At 42.7% G+C, this 12,346-nt stretch overlaps 1 protein-coding gene across 1 annotated transcript in view; it reads right to left on the bottom strand.

Moving 5' to 3' along the window:
* Positions 1-12,346, bottom strand: part of pkd1a (polycystic kidney disease 1a) — a 133,174-nt gene that overhangs the window by 23,809 nt on the left and 97,019 nt on the right. The window contains exons 30-38 of the mRNA XM_080449901.1: positions 11,954-12,098; positions 9,094-9,402; positions 8,518-8,606; positions 5,365-5,689; positions 4,565-4,733; positions 3,643-3,907; positions 1,984-2,179; positions 1,553-1,723; positions 1,138-1,281 (exon numbers count right to left, since the gene is read on the bottom strand). Coding sequence (XP_080306027.1) covers positions 1,138-1,281; positions 1,553-1,723; positions 1,984-2,179; positions 3,643-3,907; positions 4,565-4,733; positions 5,365-5,689; positions 8,518-8,606; positions 9,094-9,402; positions 11,954-12,098 — 1,813 coding nt within the window. The remainder of the gene's footprint in view (positions 1-1,137; positions 1,282-1,552; positions 1,724-1,983; positions 2,180-3,642; positions 3,908-4,564; positions 4,734-5,364; positions 5,690-8,517; positions 8,607-9,093; positions 9,403-11,953; positions 12,099-12,346) is intronic.

Here is a 12,346-nt window from a genome sequence, read left to right as displayed (position 1 = left end):
TTACAATATTAATATTATCAACATAACTTGTTTTGTTGTTGGATAACTTCTCGCCGCAGATCAAACATACAGGTAATCTAGCCGCATTGGCAGTGAAAGCAAACGTCCATGAATAATTCAATTCTTAGTTTTCCTCAGTTTTTTTTAGCATTTGGAATCCCTAGTGTAGCAGGAAATCACACACTGGTTTGTTTACACCAGCCACCATGTGTTGCAGGCTTTGACACAATTTTGACAGAAATGTTGAAACTTCGTATTTATTCAACACATTTTTACAATATTGGAGCACGTAAGAATCTATGTCTCATATTACAACAACGATAAATTAAATTTACTTGAGTAAAAGTACAAAAGTATTGCCATCAAATTGTACTTAAAGTGCCAATACTAGAAAGTACTCCTTATGCAGAATGTCCCGTTTCACAAGTTTTCAAATGTATTAAAATCTTTTGAAAATAGCACAAGCTCACAGTGCGTCGCATCGCAACACATTACATTACATTACAGCCATTTAGCAGAAGCTTTTATCCAAAGCGACTTACAATAAGTGCATTCAACATAGGTAGGGAACGAAACTACTAATCACCAGAAGTGCATTCTCTTCTAAAACAAGCAACTAAGAGTATACCTAGCGCTAAGGTAAAAGTGCAATATATCAGCTTAAACAGATGAGACAAATAGGGAAATCAAATGAGCAAGAGCTAAAACAAATAAATCTAATAAAATAAAATCTCAAATAAAATCTACGAAGTAACTAGTAACTAAAGTTTTCAAATACTTGCAGTGGAGTAAAAGCACAATATTTGCCTCTGAGATGTAGTGGAGTAGAAGTAAAAGTACAGAAAATTGTAAATACTCCAGTAAAGTAAAAATGCCTACAACAGTACTTGAGTAAATGTACTTAGTTACTTTACACCACTGAGAAACAGTCTGCTTCTCTGGAGGCATTCCACTGTTTGATTGGAGAGCTCACTCATTTAATTAGTATTATTATTTATTATAATTATTCTGTAATTTCAATCTGTTACCACCCCAATTTTATGATTAATGAGTCGTGTGCCCACCATGTCAAATTCCTTGCATGAGCCAATCTATTTGTCCAATAAACGCCAATCCTGAGAAGACAATGTTTCCCACCTGAGGCCTCCACCTCGATATCCACCCGTCCGTCTGTCCTCTCATTGTCCACTGACAGCCACTCCTTGACGAGGAAGTAGTAGCTGCTACCTGTCTGCAGATCCTTTACCATCACATACTGCAACAGCCATGCTGGGGACAGACCTGAAGGTGGAAGTTAATGAGGTTTTATGCAAAGTAGTAGCTGCCACATACTAGCGCCATGTCCAGGGGGTGTACTTCACATCACCTGACACTGCAGGAACACGATATAGGTTCCTGACCTATGGGCCACATCAGGGTGCTTACTTACCTACTATGAGCTGGTTACGATGACTGTGTGTGTGTGTGTGTCTGTGTGTGTGAGTGAGTGCGTGCGTGCGTGCGTGCGTGCGTGCGTGCATGCGTGCGTGCGTGCGTGCGTGCGTGCGCATACCTTTATTGTCATGCCAAACTCGTATTTTCCAGATGTTGCCCAAGCTGGAATCTGTGGCGATGTGGAAAATGTCGAGAGCATTGCGTGTGAAGGCTCCTCTGCTGTCTAGATGGCGGTGTCCAGTACGGCTCGCCCGCCCATGCAAACTGATCCCCACGTGGGCTGTGGTACCTGGGGAGGACAGGGTTACTATAATTCCAGTGGTGGACAAAGTACTCAACCTTAACATCCAAGGAACAAGAAAAAAGTGCATATGAACCCTAGGATCCCTACTCTGGGGGCGAACATTTGTCAAAAATAGCCAAAGAGATTTGGAGGGGCCTAGTATAGAGCCGTGGGGGAGTCCGGTCAACAAAGTATAGGGTTTAAAGACACTGCCCAAGAGACACTGATGCTCGTTGCTCACCCTTTTGCACTCTGGCCAGACTCACCTGTCCCTCGGCCCCAGCCAGTCTTCACCTGGATCTCATACTTGAAGAGACCATCTCGGCCACAAAGTGGAACCACGCCGGCCCGACGCAAGTCCAGCTGGTCCACCTTGTGCAGGATGGCCGCGGCGACGAGGTAGCAGAGCACGCCCAACACGCACACCAACGTTACCACCAGACTCGGGGCACCAGAGCGCTCCTATGGGAGACGGGGAAACACAATATATCATTGCTGGCAGGCAGAAACCTTGTACAGTATCTCCATAATTTCAACCTTTCATGTTTTTTTTAATAGATTAATGGCCTACTTCGTGGTGCAACAGCGACGCGCAAAAGTAGAAAAAAAAGCCGATCTACAAGCTCACAACGCGTCACGATGTGACACGTTGTGAGCTTATAGATCTGCTGTTTTTGCTAGTTTTGCTAAAAATGTAGAAAAAGTGATTCATTCTGTCTGTGTGTTTTATAAATATTGAACGGATAAAAAGTATAAACAAGAGCTTTTGACAAAATAATAACTACATAGGATCCATTGGAACCAATATAGTTCTTTTTTACATTTCCAGAAAAGTAGTAGTTTTGGACATACAAGGTTTCCACCCAACAGCAACGATACACTGTATAGATTATGTTATGTTATAGATTAACACTTGCAGGGCTTCACAAAATTATGATGGAGGAAAAAAAACAGGATTATTTTTAGTACTGTCATTTCCAACAGAATACAGATGCAAAAGTGCTCTAGAGATGATGTTCCAATTAAATAAGGTGTTTTGGTGTCTGGCTTACAAATGAGGTCATACATCACAGAAAAACAGCCTTTAATCATACCCCACGCAGAAAACACAGAGACATCATCATTATCCCCTTTTCTCTCTCTCTCTCTCTCTGTGTGTGTGTGTGTGTGTGTGTGTGTGTGTGTGTGTGTGTGTGTGTGTGTGTGTGTGTGTGTGTGTGTGTGTGTGTGTGTGTGTGTGTGTGTGTGTGTGTGTGTGTGTGTGTGTGTGTGTGTGTGTGTGTGTGTGTGTGTGTGTGTGTGTGTGTGTGTGTGTGTGTGTGTGAGAGAGAGAGAGAGAGCGTGTGTGCACAAGCGTGCATGAGTGTGTGTTAAACATTTATGTGCGTCTGTCTGTGTGTACTCTAAAGCACAGTCGCACACACACACACATGCTCTTTTAAGATAGGATAAGATCCCCAGAGGGAAATTCAGGTGTCATAGCAACAACAGCATTAAGAATGAAACACAGGAGAGAGGTGGAGAGTCAAGAACCAAACCAAGATATAAGAATACAAATAGAAATAATAATACATTAAAATACTAAGCTCAGCTGCTTGACCTAGATATCTGTACTGGATCTCTGAATGTGTGAATGAGTGAACATAATGAGCATAATGTACATTATCCAACATTATGCCACAATAACACTTGACCTGATCTGATTATAGGCTAGTCCATCAATAAGTATATACTGTATAGGCACCTCAACATGCGATTCCAATTTAGGTATGATTGGATGTTCGTGATATATAGCGTTTTAATGTAAGACATAAGCTCCACCCACACATTTCTGAGTGAGTTCAACAGACCTTCAACAGTGAGTGTCTGGGCAAATATATGCACAATCTATCACAAGTTGACGTCTATGAGTGTGACATACTGACCGGCACAATGAAGCTGACAGCGTTGGATGGTACAAACAGGCCTGCCGCGAATACTGTGAGGTGCCTGGTCCGGCAGACAGCCCTGCTGGCGTTGGTCTCGGCCAGGGGGACCATGCCATCTGTCCTCCACTGCTTCTCACTTTCACTGAAATACTGGCACAGAGAAGCAAACACCCCTACGTCCAAACGCACACCCACGGATACAGAGCCAGGGCTGCAGGTAGTGGTCACGTTGACAAAGTAATCCAGTGTGGTGTCATAGGACCTGGGGATGAAAAAACAAGCGGATGAGTTTTTGTTGGTGTGATCTACTTTTTCCATTGGCTTAGTTGAGGAGTGTTAGCTTCCAAAGTCAAGGAGACTCATTGAAAAACATGGAGCAAAAGGATGCAAACAACATTTTCCCTCCTGAGTCCTTGTTATTCCTTATGAGCCCATTTGTTGAAGTGTCATGAATATATTGTTTCTATGTGTTTAATAAGCTCACAAAGCACGAGTTCATATACAGTAGGACCTTTCAAGTAGTAAGTAGCCTTGGCAATCAACGGTTCCTGAGCCATGTGGCCCATAAGGGCAGGAGCCTATAGGAAGGCATTGAGTCCCATTTTGATGGTCTTTGGTATGAACCGGCTGGGGAAATGAACCCCGACCTCGCAATCTCAGGGCGGACACTTTAACCACAAGGCCTCTGAGCTGGTTACGCTTTCAAGTTGTTCTCCAAATATCCCCTAGAGAGTTTTTTTTTTTAAAGAAGTTTGAAAATAACTGCAATCACTTAAGAGTGCCTCTTCTCTTTGCACCACTGATTAAATGTGGTTGATTGTGATTCCAAGGACTGAGCATTGATTTACTGTAATCACCAACACCTCTTCAAAAGGCTACATTTTATTTCTTATGAAATGTAATCAAGAAGGCCACTTACTCTGGGGACAAGAAGAAGGTGTAGTTCCTGTGGTCCAGGTCCAGCCCCCTGGTCATGCTGAATGTGATGCGTTTCCTGTCTGTATGGTTGAACTCATTGGGTCGGTCATGGGAGTGGAGGTAGGCCATGATGTAGGGCTCCTCGGTTTCCACTGCTCGCTCAGGTTTTTCTGTGCCCAAGAAGATGAACGAAATATTATGCTATAATAAGCCTTATTTATTGGGCAATTTTGTTTTAATCCTCAGCCCTTCTGTCCTCTCATTCTGGTACAAATGTCTCTTTGTTTTACGCAATCATTCTAAATAGTCCAATCCTTTAATCTTAGAGTAAAATTATGACTGAGATGACTAAAATGTTTTACGACACGTTGTGTCTCTAGACCATCAACAAATAATACCCAGAGCTATTTGTTCTTCTTCTCTTTTTGTTTTGTTTTTAGCTTTATGAGATTTTCAATTGTCATGCAAAACCCCCACCCAAACCCGCCCTATAACCCAGCCCGTATCTCACTCAGAATGTGGTCCCCTGTGTTGTCCTGAGCAATAATTACACTATAATGACAATAATCATTAAATAACAGAAAGAGGGGCTTTTATGCCTTTATAGATAGGACAGAAGACTAACAGGGAATGGGGAGAGAGATGGGGAGTGACACGCAGCAAAGGTCGTCGGGAACGGGATTCGAACCCGCGACACGCTGTCAGGCTGGCATTATAGTCTAGGGTGCCTGGACCGCCACGCTGCGGCCTAGGCCACAGAAAGCATTTTTTGAGCTGCCAGCACCTTAGCCTACTGCCTACCATTCAGAGAGGTGAAGTTGAGCTGGACAAACAGTCCAGCCTGCCGATTGGTGTTTCCCGTGCTGACCCTGACGATGACAGAGTCACAGTGGCTGATGTTCACCGCACCGGCTGTAGGGACCCCCGTCGCTCCCGACCCCTCGGCCCCCGCTTCCCCGCCACTGCTGGCGCTCCCGTTGTTAACGGCGACGGTGATGGCCTGGCTATCGTCCAGCCCGGAGATGGGAATCTGGGTGCCGTTCTCTGTGCGGAACTCCATGGAGGCCACCTCGGTGGAGATGGTGTAGTTGGCTACGTAGTTGAAGGGGAATGGGTTTGGCTCCACCTGGGTGGGGGTGGAGGGGAGAGAAGGAGGGCAGCAGAGAGAGTTATGATTGAGATGGACCATTACTGGTCCATTTGGTTAGAGTTTTGAACACTTAAGAGTTAAATTAACACAGAGAGTTTGAACGTCTATTTCTTTTGTGTGGCCAAGAGAAAGAGATAGTGAGTGTATGTATGAGTCGGTGTGCAGTGCATGTGTGAGTTAGATCCTGCTAGCATCTAATGTGTGTGTCTGTGCGTGTTTACACATGTGTGTATGCTCTTGTTCTTGCTAGTATGCATGTCTGCACGTGTTTACACGTGTGCATCCTCCTGCTAGCGTCTAGCGTGCATCAGTATCATGTCAGTATCATGGTCAGTATCATGGTCAGTATCATGGTCAGTATCATGGTCAGTATCATGTCAGTATCATGGTCAATATCATGGTCAGTATCATGGTCAGTATCACGGTCAGTATCATGGTCAGTATCATGTCAGTATATCATGGTCAGTATCATGGTCAATATCATGGTCTGTATCATGTCAGTATCATGTCAGTATCATGGTCAGTATGATATCAGTATCATGGTCAGTATCATGTCAGTATCATGGTCAGTATCATGGTCAGTATCATGGTCAGTATCATGGTCAGTATCATGTCAGTATCATGGCAGCATCATAGTCAGTATCATGGTCAGTATCATGGTCAGTATCATGTCAGTATCATGGTCAGTGTCATGTCAGTGTGGTCATTATCATGTCACTATCATGTCATTATCATGGTCAGTATCATGTCAGTATCATGGTCACTGTCATGCCAGTATCACGTCAGTATCATATCAGTATCATGGTCAGTATCACGTGTCAGTCACTATGTGTGTTTGCAAGTGTGTGCGCTCCTGGATCTAGCACAGTGATATTCAACTGGCGGCCCGCGGGCAAAATCCGGCCCCAGTGGAGCTTTCTTGTGGCCCCTGGAACACATTCTATATTCCAATGTAAAAATAATGGTTGGTTGTACAGAATGACCATTTTGAATGTTTTTCATAAAACCGTTAACTGAAGCTCGTTAATGGTTAAGCAACCTATAACAGATAAGAATAAAATGTAGGCCACTGTTTAGAATGGAGGAATGTTTGTGACTCACTCAGGGTCCTAAATTAACATCCACCAGTACTGCAGTACATACAAGAACCCAAATGTGGGTAAATGTAATCTTTGGTGAGTATGTATTTCCTAATGTACTACCGTAGATCTGCTGTGCTGCACTGCTGCATGTTGCCGTAGCACGTCTAGATTAGGCCACAGTTATACAATTACTTGAAGTTGGGGGCCACAAGACTGTGACAACAAAAATGAACAAAATGGTCATTGTTAACCGTTTAACCGCACACCATTAAGAAATGTGTAACTGGTTGATTAAAGGGTTAATTTTTGTTATGCTATTATTGTATAATTTTTTGGTGCAAGGGTAGCTGTTACTAAGCTACAACTGCTTCGTGATTTCTGCCCAATTCTGCCTTACACGTTAAACATGAAGAAATAAACAGTGGTGTATAAAGTACTTGAAAGCCATACTTGAGTAAAGGTACAGATACCTTACTTGATAACCTAAAAGATATTTTTACTCAGTAAAAGTTAAAGTCACCCATAAGTGTTAAGTAGCTCACATCTTACATACTTAAGAAAACTGGTGTTAAGATGTATTGAAGTATCAAAAGTAAAAGTACAAGCATCAAAAGTAGACCTTTTCATGGTACAAAGAACAAAACAGCTAGAAATCTACTTCTCACTACTTCCAGAATAAAGTAGCTTTCAAGTAGTTCAGCCGTTTATTTAGCACATCATTACTAGAATTCTTAGAGCTTACATAAAAGAGCACAACAGGTGAGTTTTGAGTGCATTTCATTCATCATTAGCCATCCATTTGTAGCTATTTCTTTTGTGGCTGTTATCCATTACACCAAAGAAATAATTATCCTTCTGCATCCATTAGCTTTTGAGGGGATTTTGTCCATCTTCCATCTGCTACAGTACATCTTCATCCACTTGTAGATTTTACACAGTATGTTTCATTCGTCATCAATAGAGTCCTGGGCTGATCCATTTTTATGGGTCACTCTGACATTCTCAACTAATGGTTCTTGAGACACATCATAAGAGCTTGTGCTCTTATCAGCCGGGTGCTCAAAAACATTAAAAAAAGTTAAAGATTTTCCTTCATACAAACACTTTCTTTGCCAGCCTACCTCCACCACTCTTCTCACAAAGATGCTTCTATGCCAGGGACCCTTGCACAGAATACACTGAAATACAACTTTTTTCTCAATATCCAAATCAAAGCCTGTGCATTATAAAGAACTGGCACAGAAATGATCCTATCAAACATCAAAAGGCATAAATGCAGTATGAAGCAGGCCCTAATAATTTACCATAATGGACATAATATGACCATTGTTGTGTTCTATAGCAAACAACAAACGGCCATACATTATCACGAACACGGTCTTGTGGTCCTCGACTTCAAGTCATTTTTACAATTGTGGCCCACTGCCTGATCTACAGTAGTTGAATACCACTGATCTAGCATGTGCGTGTTTGCACGTGCGTACGTTCTTTCTAGCATCATGCGCATGTCTGTGTGTGTTTGTGCGAGTGTGTGCGCTCCTGCTAGCATCTAGTATGCGTGTCAGTGCATGTGGGTGTTCTCTGATAGGCGACTGTGTGAAACAACCCCCAGGGCTTTTGTTCAATCGTTGTGACTGACGCGCTTTTTGGCTGGCGACTAAAGGAAAGGTTCAAAAGCAGAGCAGAGCACTTCATGCTGAGCCGTGAAGCATCACAACCAACCTGGAACAGGAGCTGCATGATGCTGTTTCCCGCGGCTGCTCGACCCAGACTGTTGTTGAAAGCTCTGGGGATGGAAAAGCGCTGGCAATCTGTCATAGAGAATATAAGAACAGAGCAAAATGTAGATTTTTTTGATTCATTACATTCACAAAAATGCTGTCTGAATCAACAGTTAAATTAAAATCCTTGCTAGCTGAAAATGCGGTGTAAACGTCAACAGGAAAAATCACCTATTTTTTTCTACTCTGTATTTTTTTTCTTAACCACATTAACCTTGGCATCTGTATTTTGGGCAGATAAATAATCATTTCAAAATGTTTCTACATTTTTCAAAACTTTTTCACCAAAATCGTCAAGAATAACTAAACTAGCCGATCTACAAACTCACAACATGTCACGATGTGACGTGTTCTGAGCGTGTAGATTGGCTATGTATGCTATTCATTGTATAACAGAGTATATAGGGCTCAAATGGTTAATTGCATATTTCATTGTATTTAGATACACACACACACACACACACACACACACACACACACACACACACACACACACACACACACACACACACACCACCTGAGCTGTCGTTGTCATGGTAACAGAGCAGGCTCTGGGGGTCGGCCAGCTTCCCCGTGGCGGCGATCTCAGTTCCCCGCAGAACCAGCGGCTCCTCGTTGAGCACGCGGGCGTGCATGAGGATGAGCATGAGCACCGAGGACAGGCTGTAGGCCTTGGCTGCCACGCGCATGGGGTGGGTCTCTTCTCCCTGGTCCTCCCCGGAGGCGGAGGCGGAGGATAGGGAGGTGGAGGAGGAGGGAGAGTCCAGGTAGGGGGGCTGGAGGTAAGGCTGGGAGGCAGACTGGCTTACCTGGTGGATCAGGTCACCTGGAGGGAGGAGAGGAGCGTGGCTATTATAGTGTTGCATTTTGTATTCGTTTTGCCTCCATGTTTTCAATTTCAGTTCGTTTTAATACGTTTTTTTAAAGCGGGTAATATTTTGTATGTTTTAGTTAAATATAATAACTGGAGAGGAGGACAGAAAATGGGAGGAGAAGAGAAGAGGGGAGGGAGGAGGGCACAAGAGGGGAGGGAAGGGGAGGGAAGGGAAGGAGGTTGATAACAAAGTAGGTGCTGCATAAATGGAGCTATAGGGTTAGGAACAAATATACAGCCTATGTGTCTCAATAATGTGGTTTTTGTTTTTTATTTGCTGGTCTTAAAAGGGATAACACTGCCCACCAGGGTTGTGCCAAGAATTCTGGGCCCTGTGAAAAGAAATATGATAGTGGGGCGTTTATATATACGGATGATGACAATAATGTTCCAAGATCAGAACGTGTGCGTGTGCTTCTGTGGGCCCCTATATTAGTAGCCTCAGGGTATCATTATGACTTTTCAAAGCCTTATGACCTACTGAAGGAATAACAGTTATTTTCATTTATTTCCATTTGGCTTGACAGACTGTCTACTGTGCTGTTTATCAAACTGATACATCAAAGCAGGGGACGAGGGGGGAGCTGGGAGATGACAGAAGGGGACTATGGGCTGAAACACACAAAGTCCTTTCTCTGCCACCAGAACCTGGCTGCTTTGGTGTGTGTTTGTGTGTCTGTGTGTGTGTGTGTGTGTGTGTGTTGGTATTGTGCAACTAAGTCATGTCCACTTGTAGGATTGAAAAAAATCCTGCACACTGTCTATCTGACATGGGTATATTTAGAGTGATTTTTTGGGTGCCGGACCTTCATTATTAAAATAGTTTGTGACAATGAGAAGCCGTAGTGTAGTGTAGGGATTGGCTCAGTTACAATCCATATGTGCAATTTACTGTAAATGCATACATGGAGGGTGAAAAAATAAAATAAAAACACACTGGCGAATGACAATCATAAATGTAGCCCCCCAAAAAGCTTGCAACAAGTGTAAGTAACATTAATAAGTAAGAATAGTAACATAATCAAATTTCCTCTACCCTTTTTTCTACCTTTATTTAACAAACAAAAGAAACTGTTTAACTGAAGAAACAGTTAAATGAAACAGAAGATTACAAAATCCAGCAATGCAAGAGCAGCAAGAGAAAATATACACAAAGCATGGGTCAACAATTTGGCTAAGCGTCTGTAATAGTTTACTGGATCTCTTCTTGTAATTGAAATTCGTGTAGACCAAGTGATCCTACATCTTTCCCTCTTTTGTTTACAAACAGAGGTGGATCTTCAAAAGTGGAGGAAAACTGATCTTATAGCAGGAGAGTAGATAGAATATTGAGTGATACAGCACTCAGAGCACATCTTTTTGAGGGTCAAATTGTATGCCTGATCAATCCACAGTGGAAGGGAGAAAACCTGTAGCCAGCGGCAAGGTGTTTTTGTCAATGTTCTTCTGGTAGAGTGTTATGATGGAGGAGCTGTTGTTTTTCATCACCAACATGTCTAAGAAAGTCACTATTAACCCATTAAGACCAGGAAAGCATCTGTGTCATTTTAGATTTATTTGGCAATTTTTTTTAATCGTGAAAATCTGTGCAAATCTTTGAATATATATATTTTTTAAGCGAACATTTGTAACTCAAATCTTTGCTTCTGGGGATTCTACAAATGTCTTCTAAATCCTAACAGTTTTTTGAAAAAACATATGTTGCTAATATAGGCTATATCAGTGGTGCTCAAACTTTTTCATGTCAAGGTCCCCCAAAATTATATATACTAACTAGTCCATACCCGGTGAAGTGCGCAGGCGAAAGTAGTTGCAAAGGTGGGGTTATTGCGTGTCCCGTCTCGCCCTCCCCCCCCGCGCGTCCCGTTGCGTCCCGTAACCCTCCCCCCCCGCGCGCGTCCCGTTGCGTCCCGTCACCCCCCCCCCCCCGCACGCGCGCGTCCCGTCGCGGACCCCCCCGCAGCCCCCCCCGCGGACCCCCCATCTCAACATATTTTGTTCCAAGAAGCAAAGATTTGAGTTTAAAATGATTGCTTTAAAAAACATAGATTTTTGACGATTTTTCAAAAATAGCAGATCATAGCTATGAGCTTGTATATCTGCTATTTTTGAATAGCCAAAGAAATCTAAAATGACACAGATGCTTTCCCGGTCTTAAAGGGTTAATATAATGTTACTGTCAAAACTGTTCAACAGAGTAAATAAAAGTAGCAAAAACCTTTCAATTGTTTCTTTTTCCATGTATGACTGACTTGTCATTTGCCTGATGAAAGTCTAGCATTGAAATAGTCAGAATAATAAATCCATGCAAGCTACAGTAGACAGAGTAGTGCAGGATTGTTTGTTTGCAACTTGATCAACTCTATCCACCCCAATGCACCTGACTCAAGGTATGGATGTGCAAAGTGTTCTTGTTTCACTTTTAGGATTGGCCAACTTTTGTTTTCAAATACAATAGCTTTTGCAGTGGTAAGACATCTCAAAAAAGATACAGTAGGTTTACCCATAATATTGAGGATGTTGTCAGCGATCTCTGTGGGGGTGACCGTGCCCTGCTTGGTGTCTGTCTGAAGGATCTCCAACATGGATTCCAGCTTATTCAGGGTGCTGTTCTGACACTCCTCACATATGAACTCTCGGCTCCTTGCCTGCAACACACAAACACATACCCGTGAATAAATACATGCACATAAGTTCACACAAGCAAGCCGACACATAAATGTATGCATGTAAGCAAAGATACTCATGCACAAACGCACGCGCACGTGTGTGCGCACAAACACACATTGCATAATTTATTTATGTCCACATAAGAGATACAATACAAGGACACACATATTTACAAGGTGCTGTACAAAATGTAAAGTCAGCAAATGTTGGACAAATACCCACACAC

The sequence above is a fragment of the Gymnoscopelus braueri genome, assembly GCF_963280865.1.
Source record: "Gymnoscopelus braueri genome assembly, chromosome: 2".
In the NCBI taxonomy this organism is placed as follows: domain Eukaryota; kingdom Metazoa; phylum Chordata; class Actinopteri; order Myctophiformes; family Myctophidae; genus Gymnoscopelus; species Gymnoscopelus braueri.
This window is presented reverse-complemented; position numbering and strand designations above follow the sequence as displayed.